This window comes from Heterodontus francisci, chromosome 32 (assembly GCF_036365525.1).
Source record: "Heterodontus francisci isolate sHetFra1 chromosome 32, sHetFra1.hap1, whole genome shotgun sequence".
Classification (NCBI taxonomy): domain Eukaryota; kingdom Metazoa; phylum Chordata; class Chondrichthyes; order Heterodontiformes; family Heterodontidae; genus Heterodontus; species Heterodontus francisci.
Genome location: NC_090402.1, coordinates 33,600,106 through 33,624,064, shown reverse-complemented (window position 1 = coordinate 33,624,064; position 23,959 = coordinate 33,600,106). Strand labels below are relative to the sequence as shown.

The 23,959-nt window shown below is 42.1% G+C and overlaps 1 protein-coding gene across 1 annotated transcript in view; it reads right to left on the bottom strand.

Moving 5' to 3' along the window:
• Nucleotides 1–23,959, bottom strand: part of cacna1ba (calcium channel, voltage-dependent, N type, alpha 1B subunit, a) — a 621,742-nt gene that overhangs the window by 130,831 nt on the left and 466,952 nt on the right. Inside the window, exons 18-23 of the mRNA XM_068012672.1 lie at nt 21,977–22,094; nt 21,517–21,584; nt 15,326–15,432; nt 12,524–12,586; nt 5,292–6,128; nt 1,647–1,861 (exon numbers count right to left, since the gene is read on the bottom strand). Of these exons, the coding sequence (XP_067868773.1) occupies nt 1,647–1,861; nt 5,292–6,128; nt 12,524–12,586; nt 15,326–15,432; nt 21,517–21,584; nt 21,977–22,094 (1,408 nt within the window). The remainder of the gene's footprint in view (nt 1–1,646; nt 1,862–5,291; nt 6,129–12,523; nt 12,587–15,325; nt 15,433–21,516; nt 21,585–21,976; nt 22,095–23,959) is intronic.

Genomic DNA, 23,959 nt, shown 5'->3' with positions numbered 1-23,959 from the left:
GCTTCACCAGGTTGACACCTCATTTTGATGAACCAGGGTTGGTCTCCTGGCTTGATGGTAATGGTAGAGTGGGGGATAAGCCGAGCCATGAGGTTACAGATTGTGGTTGAGTACATGGATGCCCAGTTTTGTATTGCTAGATCTGTTCGAAATCTATCCCATTTAGCACGATGATAGTACCACGCAACATGATGGACGGTATCCTCAATCTGAAGGCGGGACTTCGTCTCCACAAGGACTGTGCGGTGGTCACTCCTACCAATACTGTCATGGACAGAAGCATCTGCGACAGGCAGATTGGTGAGGATGAGGTCAAGTATGTTTTTCCCTCGTGTTGGTTCCCCCACCACCTGCCGCAGACCCAGTCTAGCAGCTATGTCCTTTAGGACTCGGCCAGCTCGGTCAGTAGTGGTGCTACCGAGCCACTCTTGGTGATGGACATGGACGTCCCCCAACCAGAGTACAGTTTGTGCCCTTGCCACCCTCAGTGCTTCCTCCAAGTGGTATTCAACATGGAGGAATACTGAGTCATCAGCGGAGGAAGGGCGGTAAGTGGTAATCAGTAGGAGGTTACCTTGCCCATGTTTGACCTGATGCCATGAGACTTCATGGGGTCCGGAGTCGATGTTGAGGACTCCCAGGGCAATTCCCTCCCTTCTGTATATCACTGTCCTGCCGGTGGGACAGGACATACCTGGGGATGGTGATGGCAGTGTCTGGGACATTGTCTGTAAGGTATGATTCCGTGAGTATGATGATGTCAGGCTGTTGCTTGACTAGTCTGTGGGACAGCTCTCCCAACTTTGGCACAAGCCCCCAGATGTTAGTAAGGAGGACTTTGCAGGGTCGACAGGGCTGGGTTTGCCGTTGTCATTTCCGGTGCCAAGCTCGATGCCGGGTGGTCCATCCGGTTTCATTCCTTTTTATTGACTTTGTAGCGGTTAGGTACAACTGAGTGGCTTGCTAGGCCATTTCAGAGGGCATGTAAGAGTTAACCACATTGCTGTGGTCTGGAGTCACACGTAGGCCAGACCAGGTAAGGACAGCAGATTTCCTTCCCTAAAGGACATTAGTGAACCAGATGGGTTTTTACAACAATCGACAATGGTTTCATGGCCATCATTAGACTAGCTTTTAATTCCAGATTTATTAATTAAATTCAAGTTCCACCTTCTGCTGTGGTGGGATTCGAACCCATGTCCGCAGAGAAATACCCTGGGTCTCTGGGTTACTAGTCCAGTGATAATACCACTACGCCACCGCCTAGTTCTGACAGCACGTGCAGACTGTCTCTGGCCTGACCCCCTAAAGTTGCACGCAAGTCACCCAACATTCCTGGTTCAAATTTTCAACAGACTGGACCAAATGGCCAACCTTTCAACCATTCCATACTGGTACCTCAGGGGGTCTAATTGCGAGATTTAAGATCTCATGATCATTGATGCTCGGACAAGCAGTAGGATTGATTTTTCTGCACTAAAATTACAATCGTGAGCTATTATTCTAAAATGAACCACTCCCTATTACCCTTAGGTGCCTCATGGATCTGACTGCAGTATGTGAAATATGAAAAACCAGTTCCAGGTCCCTTAAAAAAAAAGGACCACTTTTTTCCCTTCTGCTATGCAGTTTATTGTGTCACTCACTTGGGAGTAATGTGGTCTCTCCAGGAGGAGCAGTGACGGTGACTGGGATGTTGACAGTGATGGTGTGCTCTGCATCTCCTCCCGGTAGCGTCACAAGCTTAATATTCTTCTGATTGTCGGCATCCTCTGGTTGCTGGGGAAAGTGCTTCAAACCACCAGTAGGTGGCAGTGATGTGGTCCCCAACATGGCAGTGTCCACAGGCATCTGGCTCTCCCTGTTAAAATTTGATAATATTTATCAAAACAAAGTCTCCATATTCTTAAAAAAGCATTAAAAGGTCACCGGTCATGACAACGACAGATTATAAGAACATTCTCTGATCAGTATAAATTGTGTTGTGATACGTTTTGACATGGCAACATCAGCTTAACAGGCAAGACTCTGCAATTTACCCATGACCTTTCCTTCAAAATCATAATGAATGGATTTGAGCTGAAAATCAGACCATTCCACATTCAATGCACTTTTAAAAGACAATCCTTCTTGTAATGTTATTCAATTTAGTTAATTCCTTACATGTGAGGCCTTCATTATCAGTAAGAAAAATCACCATGTGTCTCATCTAATGGCTGAGTGGGTTTATCCAATGAGTAGCTGGGCCCTATACTAGAAAGGACCTAGTTTAAAAAGGGTACTGGTCAGATGGTCTACAATTGGCCTTAGCGCCATTGGTTTAAGGAAAGAAAAAATTCAACCCACTCACTGACTTTCTTTAGCCAGGATATTTGTGGGTAAACGTTAAATAATAACGAACTAATGATCAAAAATGCTCTCAATGATTATCATTTATAATGCTTTGTAATGCCATTATGAAAAAAATCCTTCAACTGGAATGGATTTTAATGACCCATTAATTCTAATACTATTCTTTTAGAGAATTCTCTTTCAGATCTCAGCACATTTGATCTGCTATATTTAAACAATTACCCATTTATATATTGTGTTTAATTTTCATTAGCCATTACTGACCAAATTTTCAAAACCCTGCAGTTGATTTAAAGCCTAGACATTTTCTGTCCTTCTGACATTCAGATCCATCAGCTGCAACCACATGAATCGCGGTAATTGTGCAGCCAGCCTAACATATGGGCTATCTGAGAAAGGCAGAGTCTCACATCAGAGACAAGAGTAAACCCATCTATTGCTGGCCAGTGGAGGAGAGCAGTTTCCACATATTATCATAGAGATGTTCACAATGATTGGACTTCATGTGCTCAAGAATAATACATGAAAATATACAAGTGAGGGGTTCATTCAACTGATGCATAAAATACCCCTTGTAGAATTTCCTTCGGTTTAACACTTTGCAGGTGAAAGCATCAGGCATGCTCAAGTCGGGTATTGCACAGCCAGATGAAGGATAAAGCTCCCTCCACTCTGCCCCAAAATATGTCTCAGTTCCAGCTTCCACTGCACCAATACATTTTCCATTTCCCAGACCAACCACCCATACATCTGCCTTAATTGTTAAGAAAAATTATGCTTTGCATTTATACAACAAAGGAGAAGAAAATTCCATTCGCTACTAAGTAAGAAAAATGCAATAGCCTTCCATTTTCAATCCTTAAGATTTTTTTTCCTCCAGTTTATACTGGAAGTGATCATTTAAAAAGATCCGATCTACCCTGTCCTTCACCTTCTCTTTCCTTTACCTCAAGCTAGCTCCTTGTCCATAACAAGAGTATATATTACAGCTTTTCAAAGTTCACTTCCTCTGGCTAAAATTCAATCATCAGTTTTTGGGAATAAGTTTATTTTTGTTCTTGTTGAGGCAAGAGATATTAATGCTGAGAAATGGAATAACCTTTCTATTTATATATCCACAGTTGGCATAAACTGTCCCAATCTTAACTTCAAGGCAGGTAGGGAGCGGTAAGTTGGCAATTTTGCAGTTAGGATTCCTGGAAGGATGAATTTTCCTCCATTTCTTGGCTGCAGCTAGCCAGATTGAGATGCTGTTGGGTGGGTAGGCCTTCAGCACCAGGCCACAGCTGGGGAGGGGGGCGTGGGGGGAAATCAGATTGGCCGGGGTTGGGGCAAGGGTGCGGGGAGAGAAAGATTGGAGGCCAGAGGGGAAAACTGGAGGCCAGGGTTGGGGAAAGATTGGGGTTGGTAGCACATGGGAGATTGGAAGGGTTGATAGGAGGGAGGGAAGGAGATCGGAAGGATAATGGAGAGGTTAGAAGGGTCAGGAGAGATTGGAAGGGTCGGGGGAAACTTGAAGGGTCAGGGTGAGGTGAAAAATCAGAAAGGTCGGGGATGGCGGGTGGAGGGAGATTGGAATGGTCAGGGGTTGGGGGAAATCAGAAGGGTCAGGGGTTGGGGGGTGACCGGAATGATCAGGGTAAGGGTAAGTCAGGTCGGGGTGAGTGGGAAATTATGTTGGGGGGGTGTCCAATTGCAGGGGGTGCGTGAAGCAAGTAAACTGGATCCAACAGGTAAGTGGAAAGGCACGTACCTCTTGGATCCAGCAGTTATCCCCTCCTATTAGATTCCAGGTTTCCCGAGACTCAGAAAACCTGGCCGACCTGGGTTAAATTTTAAATTCTGGTTAATTCTCATTATAATATTTAAATTACGAGTGGGTTGGTTGGCTGTCCTCCCCACCCCTGCCCCGATTCCATTAAAACCAGAAGTGGGTGGGTTGGATTCCCCCTGCCAAGCATGCTCAAGTCAGTTAGCAACAGACAGTTGCTCCCTCCATTCTCCCCAACAATGAATCTTAATCACATCTGTTGACTTTACTACATCAGTGTGTTCTTTGTCCAATTCCCACTCAAACCATTCCTTATAATCTCTGTGAATGAGATTGGTGCTGAATTAACGATATCTTTGTTCAGCACCCACTGGGAACTGGACTGAATTAAAAACAGCTTTACAAAGTGAGCAAACTCTTTAACCATAGGACTCAATGCAGCCAGAGAAATTAAGGTTCTCAGCCCATTAGGTTGGGCGCAAGTCTAAGGGCCAGAAGTTAAAGGACAATTTGATAAATCTCTGTGCAAGAAATTAATTTAAAGGATTTCAATGTATCAGTCTGGAGGAACTTAAATCCATTTTTCCTCTACTGTTATGGCTCATCTGTTTTATTCTTAAATTCTTAATAATTGATGAATCTGCTGTCATTCTATGAAACTTCAGAAGGTCACTTTACACGGAAGCAGATGTGCACGTGAATATAAAATGAATTTGACTGTATTTGGGAAAACATTCATAGGCTAGAGTCAATCCGTCTAGCCAACACTCTAGCTTTTATGTTCTAGTTACAGCTCACACTAAATAAAAGCAGACAGTTCACTTTCATTTAGAACAGTACTGCTCATGAATGTGTGCTAACTCTTACATACATAAGCTATAAAATGTATATATTGGAAATACATCATAGCAGGAATTGATATGCAGGAACTGGTGAATGAACAACATTTGTCCATCTGAGATGGACTTAACAGCTACATAAATTCTGTAAAGTTTGCATATACAAATGGCGAAACATTCCCAGATGGGTAACATACAACTACTTTGTGATATATATTGAAAATCTGCAAAGTGATGTCTGCTTTTACAAGGAGTATACTCTATGTTACTGTATCCAGAACCCAGAGACTACACATAAACACTTTAGCAATAACTTCATGAAAACTTACTTCACTTTATGATTCCGTCGTTCTCGTAATACAGTCTCTCCTTCCTTTTCATCATTCTCTCTCTTCTCCTCTGACTCATAGGTTGAGAGTGCCTTCTGTCTGTGCCTGCGTCGTCTTTCTGCTCCCTCTGCGTTTTGACTTCTACTGGATACATCTCCCTCTCGATTTCCTGAGCGTGACCCATCTTTAGCACGTGTCCGCCTTTCATTCTTTGTGCCGTTGACTGTGCCATTTCCTTCCTTGGACTGTTGGTCTGTCAAATGCCGGTGAGGCCGATGGCGCCTGTGTTCTTTTTCAGTAGGCTCGTCCACAGAGCTCTGCTGGTGGTGATGATGCCTCCTTCCTCCTTCTCGGCTTCTGCTTCGCTCACCCTTTCCCTCCTTAACCCTTTCTTCCTGGTCTCTCTCAGTCTCTTTGCTTCTGCTCCTGTGGGAGCGACGTTGTTCATCCTTGCTGTTAGCCCCAGATTCTCCATTGTCAATTGTGCCATCTCCCTTCTCGTGCTCGTTCGATTTGTCTCGATGGCGATGGTGCCGTTTTGGTACCTCACAGCTCTCAGGCTGGACTAGCCTTTCATGTTCGCTATCTTGGCAGTCATTTGGACGGATTTTGTCATTGTTGTTCCTTATGTCTTTCCTGGGTTCCACTACCAAAGGTCGATCCAAGTGGGTTTTCATATCTGGCCGGATTTGATGGGAGGAGACATACATTCTACGCTGCTCATCATCAAGTTCATTAAACAGGGCCTCTTGACTAGTTAACAGGTGCTGGCGCCTTAGCTGAGAAGTTCTTTGCTCCCAAACAGACATTGACTTGAATGCCTTCTGTTGATCCTTGCTATAAATAACAAGTAACAAAAATGTAATATAAAGCTGCATTTTTCATGAAATTCATATAGAAATATTATTCACCTTAAATCTCCTCCGACTTGAAATGTAACCACACGCAGTATTTAAACAACAGGGGAAAGCAACAGAATGTCATTTGAGTCAAAAGTAATCCTCAGATCAAATGGAAAATCTACCTTTTTAAATGAGACTAAATTAAATTCACCTAGGTGTTATTTTTGCACTGAAGCATGCATTCTTCATAATCCTAACGCAATCATCCTTGCCAAAAGTAAAGATCAGCACCACAAGCAAATGCCATCCGTTTCCAGATGTAACAAAATGTCATTTGTTGGGTGCTATCATCAAGCAGCAGCACAGCTCCTTAGTAAATGTGAACATGTGAAGGCAAGTTCTGATTCTGTGCTTGCATTAAAGAAGAACTTTGCTTTGGAATAAGGGATAAACTATAAAAGTTCAAAATAAGAATATAATTGAGAAAGGCAACTGTGAAACAAAAAGAATTCAAACATTTCTCGTATACTAATACCCAAGGTGTGCAGTTCCGCAGTAACAGTCAGGCTTGTCACTAAGATTAGCAGTTTTAAATCCTACAACTGAACATCAGAAGCACAGAATCACACTTGCTACAAACAGTGAACGGAAACATACACGCACACACATATACAAATGCTCCGAATGGTACAAAGAAACACATTTAAGACAAAAGCTGAATAAGAGCATTCAAATGAGACAATGAAACAACCTCTGGGACACAGAACAACTCCACTGTACAATGCACACAGATAGTTTCAGCTGAAAAGTAACACTTTCACTAGCTGAAACGTAATGGTCATGAATGCCTACCATTCTATCACTCTAAGTAAGTGAACCATCGAACCAATAATTTGGTATTATTATTGAAAAAGGAATAAAAAGTTTGATTTCTGCTTATTTAGGCAGCCTTTTGCACTATTTTACTGTCAGCTGTAACTGAGTAATTATTGAAATGAGCTATCAGAATCTACTTTTTTGAAAAGCTGTGAATAAAAAGAAAGCATGTTTCCTGTTCAGTTTAGTCACAACTGATTGCTATCGAAATATTTCAATGCCTATATTTTAGTGCCTGTAATCTGTTTGCTAAGGTAATTATAATTTCCAAAATATTAAAATGTAGTGCAAGATTTTTTTTAAAATCCAGTACACTGCTAGAATTTCTATTTTTTAGTTCAGAAAAGTAAACTGATGAGGCATCAAATTCTACACTTCAGCACACAAAATTCTGATCACTAGTATCGATGCCCGATAAAATTAAACGTGAATTTTTCTAAGCTTGTACTACTAAAATATTGGGAATTTGAAAGCATGCCATGTAATATGACATGACAAAGATTTGTATTTTGCAGTGGTAATAACAGTGAAACTGTCAGCCTTTGTCGCCATTACTTCACTGAAACTGACAGCAACTTTGGGAGTCCAGACATGCACAGAAAAACATGGAAATCCCAAAGTTGCTGGTAGTAAGTCTCTGCTACTCAAGAGAGTGCACTGCAGAGGTTCCCACAAACGACAATCACCCTTGCAATTATAAATTGATGAGAACTTCCACTTCGAAACTGTTAGTCTCACTGTAAAAAGCCTTGAAAAAGTTACACCTTGTTAGATGAGGGTAACTGTGTTCTTAATGGCACACTAACTTCATAGTTACTGCCAAACACCCTTACTGGCCCTGAAAAGCTCATTTTATATTGTGGAATGCCAAATTTCTCCACAAAGATTAAAAATTCCACATATTTATAAAAACATAAAACAGTTCTTTTTTTTTAAAAAAAGGGTCTGTTTCTCTTTATTTTAGCTTTTATCTTAATACAGTCATACATTTATTTTGCTATCTGAAAATGTAAATTTAATGTGAAGGCTTTTAAGTGTTTTTAATTTCCTGCTTTGCGATGTGAGAATACTTCAATGTGATTGGTTGTTTACTTGCTTACTGACATCACTGCTGCTGCACACAGATATCTCCTTGACTTTATGCGAGATTTAAACTGCTGTCAGGAAAGGGGAAATTACCGCCACAGAGGTTGCTAGATCATTGTGGGCAGTTTTCTTAGAGGTCAGTGACAAGCACCATTGCTTTGCACTGACGGCAAAATCTGGGCATATATGTACAATTACAGCATGTGTTTTGAATTTCTTTGTCTACCATATTAACAAAACCCATTTAAAATCAAAAGCCAACCAAATATTCGGACAGCAACTTTGTACAATATAAATTTCAGGCCTCTATCTTCCTACTGTACAGCAAAAACTGGCAGTTATAAAATTAAACATTGATGAAGGCCCTAAACAAGCAAGAAATTATTCTAAGATTCATTTGTTTTATATGATTCACTTCTTCCAATACTCCGAGCGGGATTTCAATTGCCGGGTCAGAACCCTGTCGTCACTATGACTTCTGGGTCTCAACCCCGCAGCAACGTGTAAACGCGCACGTGTGCCAATTTTAAGTTGCAAATAGCTTAATTAGCCCAGAGTCGTGATCGCTGCCCAATTACCGGCAGCGAACGCAGGGAGGAGGGGGGACTAAGACAGCAGTGGGCCCGATTTAAACTGCTGAGACTGCCGTCCATCTGGAAAATGGAAGGACGATCTATGGAGAGGGCAATGGGCAGAGAGGGACCTGTGCCAGGGCAGTCCACCCATTTTGCTGATGTCTCATTCAAGGTGATGCTGGAGGTGGTGACTACACACATGGATATTCTCTTCCCTGTTAGCGGCACCAGGTGGCCCTCAAGACTCACTAAGAGGACATGACTGGAGGTGACACACAAGGTCAGCAGCAGAGGAGTGGTGAGGAGGAACTGAGTGCAGTGCAGGAAATGTTTCAATGACCTCATTATGTCTGGCAAGGTGAGTGGCATGAGAGACAGAGATGGCATGCTTCTGCGTCAGCAGTCACCAGATCAAAAGGGAGGGGCATCCTGAGGGCATATAGAGTTTTCCTAATCATGGGAGAGCAGTGTGCTCAGGTCCCTTGCTGACCCTTAAGCATAGATCCAGTACCTAGTGTTGCTGGTCAAGAGGCTGGAGCACAGGCTGCAATATCGTCTGTGAATGTGAAGCAGAAAGTGGAGAGGGTATGAGGCATTATCCTAACGGCATCATTTTTCATCTTGCAGGCCAAAAGTGAGTTGAACACTTGGGAGAATGAGAAGGCACGTCTGGATGGTGGGCTGCCACAGCTTGCAGTACTGACACGTTTCGAGGAGCAGGCCCTTGATGTGGCCAGAGTGTCCAGCCACAGGAACACTGGGGACGATGAAGCAGAAGTGCACTGCAAACAGGTGAAAACATCTCAACATTGCCATGTTCTGGGGATGCATGGCAATGCTGGCTATGTAACCAGCTGTCAATGCCTAAGCTGTCATCTTAATATTTTAAGCATCAGAAGCATCTGCTGACTGTCCCGACCTCTCATCACCATCTTTTCTTATGTCACCATCTCCCACATGACCAGCTGCAGAGGGGCAGGAGCCCATGCTCCAAAGACAAGTTCCCGAGGAGTCAGCGGAGGAAGAGACCTCTGAGCCTGCACTGTCAAATCTTACCAGCCCAACCTCCAGCAGCACAGACGCTCACACCTCAGTGGATCCTCACGCATTATGAGAGAGGGTGACGCACATGTCAAATCAAAGCTAGAGGATTCAGGGGAGGCAGAGTTGACTGTGGGCAGTCCCCCTTGGAAGATGGAGGACAAGCGCAACCTGCTCAGCAAGGCAGAGATGTAGAGCCTCGGGTGTCATGAAACAGGTGGCTCTACCCAGAGAACCAATGTGAGATGTGAGCCCACATGTCAGAGTTACCTGAGGCACTGCGGGGTCATGGGATGAAAATGGACGAGTCCATTCATCTGAAGTGCTCTACAATGACTCAGTGCTTTGAGCATGTGAGCTCTTCCATTAAGAGAGTGGCCAGCCTCATGAAAAGCAATAAGTGGCATCATTCGGAGTGGATGCATGCCAGACGCAGCAGCATTGGCCAGTCAGTGGTGCAACTGGTGCAAAGAAGCATGGGGTGGATGCGCCCCAGCCAGTGGTAACCTCTAGCGATTTGGGTCCAAATCTAGCTCATATCATAAGTGAGCAGCCCAGATTTAAGCACTATTAAGGATAATTCAAGTTTTAGAAAGAAATGGTTTCCATTGTCAATTTTGACCAAAATATTCAGTAAAACATCAATTAAAAGAAACAGTTTACAAGATAATATTTGTTTAGAATTTCACTCCTTTAGTTTCAAGGACATCCTGCTAATCAGGATTTGGTTAATGGAGGAGAACTTCTGGCCCAGCAATGTCAACATGAAATGGAAACACACAAGTCAGCCTTAGTGCAACAACTTTCCCAGTGCTTTATTGCTTAACATTTCACTATTATTTACATCATAAACATCCGTGACCTGCAAAGTGACATTACTGATGCAGTGGCCACCTCTGATCCATGAAAGGACTGAGGAGGCAACAGATGGTAATGAGGGGGCCAGCCCTCACGGGACTCCATCATCATCTTCCTCCCCCTTGGCCCCTCCAAAGGAGGAAAGCCCTGTGGACTCACGCTCTGTCACAGAGGCTGCCTCTGCAGCGATGCCGGTGCATCAGCCTTTCGACGTGCCCCACTTGCATCTCCACGACAAGGATGATCGCCACGGAGATCTCAGTCCCAGACACTAGCGAGCAGCCAGCCTCCACCTCATCCTCAGCCACTGGGGGAGCTCCTCGTAGCAGTGGCCGTCAGAGGTGGCCACTGCATCAGTAATTTCACTTTGTAGGTCACGGATATTTATGATGTAAATAATAGTGAAATGTTAAGCAATAAAGCACTGGGAAAGTTGCTGCACTAAGGCTGACTTGTGTGTTTCCATTTCACGTTGACAATGGGAAATGAGGGTTGGCAGAGCAATGGAGTGTGCTGGTGAAGATTGTGTTAAGTGCAGATGCTGGAGCCTTCCTACCTCTCCTTCCTCGCCCTTGTTGCCCAGTGGTCAGCCTCTGCTCCGGCAGATGCTGCTCTGCCTTGCTGGTCAGACCAAACTCAGAGAAGCTTGATCGCATTTCCTCTTATGCCTCTCCTTCATTGGCATCGGTCTGCCTGACCCCCTCTGCTCACCCATTCCCGGCCCCCACCCCCTGCTCGTCAAAAAGCCCTTGTCAAGAGTGTGAAGAAATGCAGGATATTTCTTATCACTGAGTACAACTGCTTGCCTATGAATGAGCGCCATCTCTCAGCTTTCTCCTTCAATGTTGCTGCTTGCCTCTATCCTGCTGTTCCAGATCACTTCCCATGATGTCACCACCTCTTCCTCCCTATTGTGGTTCTGATGACGTGTCGAACCTGCCCCTTAGAACCAAAATCCCAGTCTGGCCCTTAAACAAGCTTGCTAATGGCCTTATGTGGCCATTTAAGCAGTTCCGGCCAGTTGCTTCTTCCGGCTCCCATCAGTGCCTTCCCAAAATCTGAGCATGATGGGAAACTGGCACTATTACCTGTTTAACCGACCGGCCACCCTCTTTCCCATCCTTACTGATGATTAGAAATCCCACCCTGTGTGTTTTACGTATCTTGGAGAACTGAATGTCTCCATCATAAAATATCTGTGGCTTTCAACAACACATTAAAAGTAAGAACTGCAGCTGATTAAAGAGCCGTACAATATTCAGAATCTTATTGCAGAAATTGTATATATGTCACCGCCATAGTTTCACAGAACTTATAAAACAAAAATCGATGTCACCAAACACACTAAAATGGACTGAAGAATTTAACTGCCAGTTGTAAAGGGGTATCATTTGAGCAAGTTATGGGCTATATATCATCAGCTAAGATAGGAATAAGATAATTCTGTAGTAGTATAAACTTATTTCAGAGTGTATAAATCAGGCAAGTAGGCATCAGATGAAATTAGAAAATAGCGATGCTTTATTGTACCATTAACAACTTTATTCTGAATGAAAGAATTTGGGGCCACTTATTTCGAACTGATTTTTGACAGACAGCTATTTTATTTTTATACAAGTAATTTCACTGTGAACTTAATTAGACAATTTGATGTGATGTGGATTGCTATTACCTATGTTTAGATGATATTAAATTTAGACTTTATTGTTCAAGTTGATGATCTACCTGATTCACTGTAGAAAGGTCAAAGGAACATAATAAAGTGCTAACATATTGAAATGCACAGAAGCCACCAATGACAGTGAATGGAGTAGACAAAAAGAGTTGTCTGAACAGTAGGAAGAGCACAGCCACTGCATGTTTACAACATCCGCTCTTCACACTTAGTGTTACAATGGTGAATGACACTTTCTGAAGGAGTTACTGTATAATATTGTAACAGAGAGCAACTCACGGTGAATTTACGCTGGAGACTGACGAGCTGCGAGATAGAGCACCTCGATTTTGCTTTACAAAACTGCACATGCAAAAAAGATGAGACAAAAAATACATTGGGAAAAGATCAACAGGCTCCATCATTTTCACATGCAGGTTGCATTTGTCTGTCACTCCGCCTCCACAGACTTGATCAGAGCAGTTATTCTGGTGAAAACTGCTACCGAATCACACTCAATGCAGCTAAACAATAGTCTCAATGTTTCAACCTTCAGACTCCACCCTGATTTCATTTAAAGTACTACCACAATACAGAATCTTCAATAAGGAAATACATTGAACAAGTGTTACTTTTGTAAAAAAGCATTCCTGAAATCACAATCTGAAATAGAATAAATGGATTAATGACAAATCAAATCAAAAATATAACAAGACCCAGTGGGGTGAGGCGATATCACACATTTCAGAAGGAAAAAGGGAACGCGTCAATTTATTTACATGCTGACTACTTACCACATTTCAGACACAGGACAGAAGAAAAGGAAGGAGTTGAATCAAGTTGCTTTATTATTAGATACACAGCAAAGGCAAAAAGTGGAAACACTCAATAACACTCAGCAAAAGAATGTGTGAAGAAAAGAATTGCACTTTTTTTGGGGGGGGCATGATTAACATTTGAAAAGTTCCCCCCTGCAAAGTTCGATATTCAGGTAGTTATAGTCCACAGAAACAACTTGGGAGGTTTGTTAATGATTGTTTTCTAAATTCTGCAATTTTATTGAGAAAATAAAATGAAGTGGCCTGGGCAACAGGTCATTAACTAAGCCAGCATTTAATGCCTGAAGGCCTCCGTTTTCCCTTGTTTCCCAATTAAACTGGCATTGGCAGATGTTTTTCCAGAAATACATTAACCATTTTTAATAATCTGCAGTAATTGAATCGGCCACATAAAGCAGGGTCGGACACAGATTGACCCTAATGCTGTTGCCAATGTGTTTGTCATAGTGAAGAAAATCTCTCAGCACCCGTAGAACTGAAGCTAATGCTAGCCAGTGTTCTGGAGGGAATAATGAGGCCATTATTCCTCAGAATTGTGAACTAGATAAAAACAAAACTAGGTAGACCAGATCAATGCTTTATCATATATTGCTAAACCTCCCGACCTTGTCAGATAGTAGTTAAAAAGCACTGCAAATATCAGGTTGCATCATTTGCTAAAAGTGGCTTCTCTGCCCTGCAAATTGCACAGTTTATCTCCACTTCTTGCTTTCACTGCTGTTTAGCTTCTGATCAAAACAAACCAACTTAGGAACACAGGGTACTGGACCAAAATACAGCTGGTTGAGGAAAGAGAGGGGATGGGTTCTAGAACTGATTATATCAACTCACCTTCATAAAACTCAAATTAAAGCAACGAAAAGCTGAACAGAAAGAAAACAACAGCCAAAATGAAATGGTTTTTCATTCAAATTAATGCAGAGAAAGAAGCGAAACAAACAGAAAATATCTGTTAATCCATGTAAATGAATCCTATACATATGAAGCATTAATTAATGCCTTTAATTCCAATTGTATTGTCGGTATTATGGACTGAATAGCACTGCCTCTGTTAGTAACCAAACCATTTTTAATATCATCGCAACTTAAAAAAGACTTGAAATGAACAGAAAAATCAGACATTAACTGTCAGAATATGACTTTTTCTTTGTTCCCCACCTTCATCCCCTCACCACCACCAGTTTCGCCTCTCCCAAAGGTAGTGGACTTAGCTGGAGTATAGGCAAGCATGTGACTAAAATGAGGAAAGACCATTTGGTCCATCATATCTGCCCCATCCAGATATGGTGTCACCATGCACACCCTCAACCTGCCTTCCTCTTAGTCATAAAATCCCCTGGGAGGGTTAAAACAAAAGTTTAGGCCAATTTAGGAAAATATCTGGAAATGTCCTCTTCAACCCCTTCAGGCAATCCAACAGGTTCCAGGAGATGACAGCAACTCACGAATTGCTGTCATCCAAGCCACCCCATGATCTACCCTCTAAGATACGAAATGTCCTTCTTGTTCATGAACTCCCTTCTTTTGGAGGATTGGAGGAAATCGATTCTCACTCCAATATGCTTCCACAGTCACCAACAGACTTCTTGTAGCTCTCCCAAGTGAAGCATGAGCAGTAAGAAGGTGAAGATGGCCTGGCTGTCTATATTTTCTCTTTTTAGTCCAGGGACGCTGATACCTATTTTAGTGCCCCCATTGTCAGGTGATGAGACCATCTCTGTGGAAGTTAATCACGACATGATAGGGCACAGTAGCGCAGTGGTTAGCTCGGCAGTCCCACAGCTCCAGATGCCTGGGTTCAATTCTGGGTTCTGCCTGTGCGGAGTTTGCAAGTTCTCCCTGTGACCGCGTGGGCTTTCGCCGGGTGCTCCGGTTTCCTCCCACAGCCAAAGACTTGCAGGTTGATAGGTAAATTGGCCATTGTAAATTGCCCCTAGTGTAGGTAGGAAATATGGGATTACTTTCGGGTTAGTATAAATGGGTGGTTGTTGGTCGGCACAGACTCGGTGGGATGAAGGGCCTGTTTCAGTGCTGTATCTCTAAATAAAATAAATACATGCCAATTCCTTGGCCCAACAGTCTTGATGCCAATGACAAAATTAAAATGTCTGAACTTAAATAATGACAAATAAAAGAACATTTATAAAGCAAAAATAGATTGAAATACCAATAGTTTTGATGCCATGCAAAGAGCAACTGAAGTGCAATGATGTACAGAAATAAATTTGCATGCAGAATACTACTGTATAAACTATGAACTTACGCTGCTATGGACAGGTTAGTTGCCGATATTGGACTGACATCTGCAACCTCCATTGCCTTCTGGATGGTATTTTTTTGAATGTTAGCTTCTTCCATCTCTTCTTCGTCCTAAAGAGCGAAATTGCAGAAGATGGTTCTGAGATAAAGCCTACACATTTTATTTCCACTGACATTGAATTGGATATGTACTCCTTTCAGGAATGAAATATATGCCCAGATTTCAGAGCATCAACATTGAAATCTTTTTTTCCCCATGACATTTCTAAGGCTGAATGTTATTATGCTAAAAAAAAACTTTTCTAAGCAAAGTATGAGAGGTTTGGCTAGAGTAGATAGGGGGAAACTGTTTCCACTGGCAGGATGGTCAGCACCCAGAGGAATAGATTTAAGATATTTGTTAAAAAAAATAAGACCAGCAGGTTTTTATTGCACAGTGAGTTGTCTGCCTGAGAAGGTGATGGAGGCAGATTCAATAGAAACTTTCAAAACAGAAAGTGAATATATATTTAAAAAGGAAACGGTTGCAGGCTAGGGGAAAGCAGCAGGAGTGTCTAATTAATTGGATAGCTCTTTCAAAGAGCTGGCACAAGCACAATGGGCCAAATGGCCTCCTTCTAAGCTGTATCATTCTATGATTCTATGAAAATACTGTCCCTGAGATGCCAACATATGTCATGTCTGGGGATGTACCTGATTCTCCACTGGCTCTAGTAAAACGGCCAAAGGTTCTTGTTTTCTACATTGTCAAGTGGAAGGCAAGAGCTTACCCATAGGAGAGTCATCACCAGAAGCACTCCCCGTTTAATAGCTCAGGGCAGTATGGACAAGTGACATCCCAGGTAATTTATTCAATATTCAAGCTTGTTACTTTTTAAATAAAAATGCTACAGTGGCTTCCAAGGAATAGCTCCTATAATATAATAATGTAAGCAAGATATGAGAGATATGACATCCAACTGTTAGATTGGACCTATGAATGTGAAGAATAAAAATATTTATGGAATTATATAAAGTAAGTAACCTAAACAATGTTGAACCTCCCCAAAACTTACATTAATACAATCACTGTTATTAATGGTTGGCAATCAACGTGATGAAACACCTTTTTACCATAATGCTGGAAGAAACGCTGGGCCAAGCTACCATGCAATGCATTACCTGATCACTGTAATCTACCAATTGGCGTGTTCAGTACTGATTTTCTAAGGAAATGATATTTGTTTTGGAAAGGGGTTTTTCTCACTGTTACTACATTTCATATAAAAAAAAGGCTGACACATTGCAGGCAATCTTCCAAATATTTATGGGGAGACACTGAAAGTTGATGCAAGTCTTGGGTTTTGGATCAAATTCATTGCAACTGCACACAAACACCTCAGAAATGCCACACTGCTGGTAAATGTTACTGTTGATGCAAGTTTTAAAATTTCTATATCTTTCCCTGAACTTTAGTTCATTTGAATTAACTTTAGAAATGATAATTGCTATTGGTTTCTAATTTCTCAAGCTTGTGAAAAATACTCTACCCTTCCCACTTCCTGAACTTTACATTTTCTTTCTTTTTCCCATGGGTCTCCCGAGATAAAGCATCTTACTGCAATTTTTGAACAAATAACCAGATCGGTATACAAATAGTCGTTTGGTAGTACAGAACTTGAGAATTGCTGAAGATTGTTGAAGCTTTTTGTCTTGCACTCATCAGGACAATATGCAAGAATAACCAATGTCAGGGAAAACAACAACTTATACTGCATGGGAAGAGAGTGCTGACTGCTTGGCAAGTGAACTCTGATTTGTAGAGGCATTGCCATGGAGAATGCACCAGTTTACGGTGACTCACAGTTAACTGCCAAGCTTTGTTTGAAATTTAAACCAGGCAGCTCGACTCTGATTGGTCAAGGCATTGCCCTGAGGAATGAACCAGCGAATGGCTGTCACTTATTTTGTTCAGCTGAAACAGGCGCCATGTGTACATGTTCTTTCTGTCTGCAAAGAACAGGGCCCTGTGTATTAATATATGTAGCTTCCAGTACATGCAAAGGCACCACACTGCGAGCCCTGCTGACAATCTTAAATTGGTTGTCAGCGTAATTCTTAGCACAATGTGGATTATTTAGTAAATGTTGTCTAATCGCGGAATCGCATCTAATGTTGGACACTGTGTTTTGTGTTTTGCAAGCACGGGCTGGTTGGGTAAGGCCTGTACCTTGCCCGTTGCAAACAGTGGAAAGGACATGTTTGATACGATCCGCCAGTCTTTGGGACATACGGCCTATATACCTAGCATCACACTGGCATTGAAATTCATATATCACATTACTCATTTGTGTGATAGGCAGGATGTCATTTTGGCTTGACAGCAGCATCTTGTTAGTGGCGAACACCATACTTGTTGCTAGTGCATAGTAGCAGCGTGAAACAGCTAACTTTACCTGTTGCTCAAAATTTTGGGATACATTACCCTTCCAGGGTAATTTGAGGTAGACTGCGCACTTTTCAGGGCCACCGGCCTTAGGCTCATTCATAAGTTTGTGCAATATACAGCGAGAAATGATGTAATCAGGGTAGCCATTGTCACGCAGGATTCTTTGATTCGCCCTATTTCAGCATCAAGCTTGCATGGTGAGCAAATGGCTCGGGCCCAATTTATGAAGTTGCCGATAAGGCCAATGTTATAGTGTGTAGAACTTAAGAATCCCAACGCATGTATTGACCAGTGAAAGTAGATTTGTGGTCGACCGTGATAGAGAACGCCTTAACAGATTTCTCAATTAGTACATCAAGGAAAGGGAGCTCATTTGACTGCTCCATTTTAAAGGTGAATTTGAACGCAGGATGGAGACGTGCAAGGAAAATATTGCATACAGCTGCGGATTCAAATATCGCAAACATATCATCTGCATATTGGAAATATGCAAGAGGTAGGAGGTTAGGTATCATTCCATCAAAGACACATTTCTCGTGGAACCCAACAAAGATGTTTGTGAGAGCTGGACCTAGAGGGGATCCCATGGCAACACCATCTATTTGGGCATACATGGTGTTGTTAAAACTGAACTCAACTGCATGAGTTGACGAGTTCATAAGTTCAATGAATACTGATTCAGGCAATGGTGGTGGATCTAGATCGCCATGATATAGTGCTGCAGTGCAATTAACTATGGCTTTCTTAAGTGGTACATTGGTGAATAGGCTAGCAATGTCAAATGAGCACATGGACACGGCATTGCTCTCAATATGCAAGTCCTGTATGGTCTTCTCAAATAAGAAGGGATCCTTCACCGTGTACCTGGAGGACATTCTAATTGAGAAATCAGTTAAAGGGTTCTCTATCACGGTTGACTGCAAACCTACCTTTACTGGGCAATACACGCGTTGGGATGCTTACAGTTCTACACGCTACAAGATTGGGCTTATTGGCAACTTAGTAAATTGGGCCCGAGCCATTTGCTCACCATGCAAGCTTGATGCTGAAATAGGGTGAATCAAAGAATCCTGCATGACAATGGCTACCCTGATCAGATCATTTCTCGCTGTATATTGAGCAGACTTATAAACGGGCCTAAGGCCATCATTTTCAGCCCTGGAAAGTGCCTAGTTTACCTCAAATTACTCTGGAAGTGTAATGTATCCCAAAACTTTGAGCAACAGGTAAAGTTAGCTGTTTCACGCTGCTACTATGCAGTAGCAACATGTGTGGTGTTCGCCACTAACAAGATGCTGCCGTCAAGCCAAAAAGACGTCCTGCCTGTCACACAAATGAGTAATGTGATATATGAATTTCAATGCCAATACGATGTTAGGCATATAGGCCATACATCCCAAAGATTGGCAGATCGTATCAACCAACATGTCCCTTCCGCTGTTTGCAGCGGGCAAGATACAGGCCATACCCAACCAGCCCACGCTTGCAAAACACAGTGTCCAACATTAGATGTGATTCCGCGATTGGATAATATTTACTAAATAATCCACATTGGACTAAGAATTACGCTGACAACCAATTTGAGATTGTCAGTAGGGCTCGCAGTGTGCCGCATTTGTGCGTACTGGAAGCTATATATATTAATACACAGGGCCCTGTTCTTTGCAGACAGAAAGAACACGTACACGCATTGTGCCTGTTTCAGCTGAACAAAATAAGTGACAGCCATTCGCTGGTTCATTCCTCAGGCCAATGCTTTGACGAATCAGAGTAAAGCTGCCTGGTTTAAATTTCAAACAAAGCTTGGCAGTTAACTGTCAGTCACCGTAAGCTGGCGCATTCTCCATGGCAACACCTCTACCAATCAGAGTTCACTTGCCAACCAATCAGCACTCTCTTCTCATACAGTATAAGCTGTTTTTCCTTAAATTGGTTATTATAGAGAGTCATAGAGTCGTACAGCATAGAAACAGGCCCTTCGTCCCACCGCGTCCATGCCGACCGTAATGTTTATCTATACTAATCCCACCTGCCTGCATTAATTCCATATCCCTCTATGCCTTGCTCATTCAAGTATCTGTCCAGATGCCTCTTAAATGTTGCTACTGTTCCTGCATCCACCACCTCCTCAGGCAGCTCATTCCAGATACCCACTATTCTTTACGTGAAAAATTTACCCCTTTGATCCCCTTTAACCCTCCTCCCTTTCACCTTAAATCTATGCCCTCTAGTTTTAGTCACCCCTACCATGGGAAACAGACTCTGGCTATCTACCCTATCTATGCCTCTCATAATTTTATATACCTCTATCATGTCCTCTCTCAGCCTTCTTCGCTCCAGGGAAAACAGACCCAGCCTATCCAATCTCTCTTTATAACTCAAGCCCTCCAAACCAGGCAACATCCTTGTCAATCTTTTCTGCACCCTCTCTTGCTTAATCACATCTTTCCTGTCGTGCGGTGACCAGAACTGCACACAGTACTCCAAATGCGGCCTAACCAACGTTATGTACAACTGTAACATGACATCCCAACTCTTGTACTCAATGCCTCGGCCGATGAAGGCAAGCAAGCCATATGCCTTCTTCACCACCCTGTCTACTTGTGTTGCCACTTTCAGAGAACTATGTACTTGCACCCCAAGGTCTCACGGCTCAACAACACTCCCCAGGGCCCTGCCATTCACTGTATATGTCCTGCCCTGGTTTAACTTCCCAAAATGCATCACTTCACACTTGTCTGCGTTAAATTTCATTTGCCAATCCCTTGCCCACTTTCCCAGTTGATCTATATCCTGTTGTAACCTTAGACAACCTTCTTCACTGTCCACTATACCACCAATTTTGGTGTCATCTGCAAACTTACTAATCATGTTCCCTACATTCACATCCAAGTCATTAATATATATGACAAACACAGAGGGCCCAGCGCCGATCCCTGCGGCACACCACTGATCACCGGCCTCCAATCTGAAAAACAACCCTCCACTACCACCCTCAGCCTCCTATCACCAAGCCAATTGTGTATCCAATTTGCTAGCTCACCCTGGATCCCATGTATTCTTGCGTATTGTCCTGATGAGTGCAAGACGAAAAGCTTTGACAACATGTCTCTATTTTCAGCAATTCTCAAACCAGATAGGTGTTGTAAACATTTTTTAAGAGGTAGGAAAAAGTGTGCTTGATACATGAACAATGTGATCTTCTCATCTCAGGACAAGTGGTGCATTTAAGCCGGCTGCTAGATTGTCTGCAAGATACTTTCCAATTTCTCTCTTTGTCTACCTGGTAGTTCCTGGCATCTATCTACTGACAACAAATTCCCTCTGACAACTGTTGTGCAAAACAATTAACATGGAGGTGAAATGTGTTGATTGCCTCTGCACCATCTCTTTATCTCTACAGCGATTGGATACATTGGTTTGACCCACTTCGGTTGGAAGTGGAAACATGTACTTAATGACTATAATTGTACAATTCAATTGTGTCAGACAAGCTTCTGAGCTGAATATATTAGGAATAGACTCATTATGTGTGTTTCTATAATGTTTGGTTTGTCAAGTTAGTGTCTTGAGGATAACAAGCATTTTTCACGTTTACAATGTTCTGATCCTTCATAAAAGTAGTATGTTTCTTAACATATCAAGATGCTGTTTTGTGTTCCAATAGAAAAGGAAACACAGGATAAGAACCAAGAGTAATCATTTATGTTTCAGCTCAAAACATTTATTGTTCATTTTACAAGGAGGAGATGGCTTGAAATACAAACCTTTGTCAGTTCTTGTGCATTTGCCAGGTTGTCAACTGCAATAGCCAAGAAGACATTGAGAAGTGTATCTGTTCACCGTAAAGCTAAGGAAACACATTTGTTTTAAGGTCAAAGTATTAAAAGCCTCTACAACACATTTTGCTCTCCCATCTTGTGCATTTGTTAACTCATTTACACACATGCTCCAGTAATTTGCAGGGAGAAGGGATTTGGGTAGGGGGACTTGTGCATCCAGGATTTGTGGTGCTGAAGTTGCTTCACAGCTCAGTCGACAGAAGGAACTTTTTTTTTTAAACTGCAAGGCACTAATAGAATATCAGTTTTTCTCTAGATTTACACCATTCAACTGAATTGAGAATTAGCAACACTTCACAGTAACTGGTAGCTAACAAGTACCTAAAGATTAAGTTGTGCCCCATCAAATTTCAACAAGAGGTGCTGACCAAATTTCAAAGGATACAATTGCCAAACAGTGTCAAGATAATAAAATAAACAGATGAAAACATTCCTTTTTTTACTCCTCCTTGTGATTCAATTCCAAAATACATAACTGCATTCCAGTCTTCGCCTGTCAAGATCTGTGCAATTAATAATGGAAGAAAGAATCAATTGCTTCATTAGCACTTACCATCTACATTACTGATTGATAAGCTTGAATGATTGTGAAGATTTTCAACTATCTACAAACATAAAATGTTTAAATCAAGATTAAGTGTCGAAAGTAATAAAAACAAGAAATGCTGGAAATACTCAGCAGGTCAGAACCGGTTCTGAAGAAAGTCACTGGCCTGAAACGTTAACTCTGCTTCTCTCTCCACAGATGCTGCCAGACCTGCTGAGTATTTCCAGCATTTCTTGTTTTTATTTCAGATTTCCAGCAACCGCAGTATTTTGCTTTTATTTAAGTGTAGAAAGGATCTTTTAACTTTTAACGTTTCCATGACAAACTTTTAACTTGTATTTGTACCTCTAGAAACAGTATGTAAGGATTCAAACCCAAGATCGCACAATGTATCTCTCAGCCATCAACTGAGGGATCAGACAGGCATAAGCTGGGCATGAACTGTCTGAATAGCCAGAACTTTTATATTCAAGCACAGACATCAGAGACATCATCAAAGACTGGCTATCTATTCAGTATTGAGGTATCACTGTTGATCTAATTTAACGATAAGACATGTAGATATCTTTTGTTTCATTATAACTTCAAAGGTGCTCCCCTGATAGCTTAATACAGAGGAAAAAGTTTGAATCCAACCTAGGATACTGGGTTTCAAAAACAGTTGTGTCTTTTGAGAAGTGAAAAGCGCCAATTTTAATGTTGCAAAACTGGCAGTCAGCAAATGGAGTGCACTCCTTGCCCACCTAATCCTGTTGCCAGGAGGCCCAAGGCATTTGGAAGCCTGGGTGTTATTTACATAGATCCAGTGAGCTGTATGTCAAACTAATGCTCCCAGGCAGCTTGCCAGTTGGGGAGAGCATGAAATCGTCCAGTTCCTACACCAAGCCAGCTGACAGTGCAGGCCTGGTGAGGAGATGATCCAGGGAAGGCAGAGAGTGGTGGGGGAGGAAAAGAAAATCTGTCAGGGTGTAAAACAGGCTGCTGATTTGCTGCTTTGTACAACTCCAAATGACCAATTTCACCACTATGTGTTGACAGAAAGCAAGTGCCTTTGGTAACGTTTACTTTTTATGAATCCATTTTATGTAAATGTCATGTTTGTTGGTTCAGAGGCTGGGTCCCAGTCTGCTTTTCGAAGGGAAGAGAATGATGTAGCAGCATGTGGTATGTTCCAGTTGCCTGTGTATAAAGGTTCTCTTTCGTGGTCCTTAGGTCTTGTGATTATTTTCCTAGATATCGGGGAGAAAATGATGTACTTCGATTGCCAAATCCATTTACAGGAGTGGCCGGTGACATTGAACTCAAGAAAATATCTAGTGCAAAAAAACCAAAAATGTGCCGATCTCATTAAAAGAGACAGATCTGAAATCATTGCTAAAATTGCCAATATTTTAATATTGCATTGCCTCACTAATATACTCCATATGATATAATCACTGACCATGCCTTGGCAATTTGTATTTAATCACTGCATACAGGTGTCCAAATAACACAACAAAATTACTTTCCAACTCTCTCATCACTTATCAGACCTTGGTTACAATCCTCTTCCTCTCACAATGTACTTTTCCTATTATTTTCCTCCCACCTCTCCTTCAGGAACTGACTTATGGTAGGCAATAGTTCAGCAAGCTCTGTGACCTCTCTGGTTTCCCACACAAATAGACATTCTTCATAGTGTGAGCATTGGCAGGTTTTTCAACTGCAGGGGCATCACATTTGGTCCTGATCTTTTCTTCATTTCACAGTGTTGCTTTCTGGCAGAAATCACTGGATAGCGATCAGGAGCAGTAAGCATGGCTGATGTTTAGCGTTCGTAAC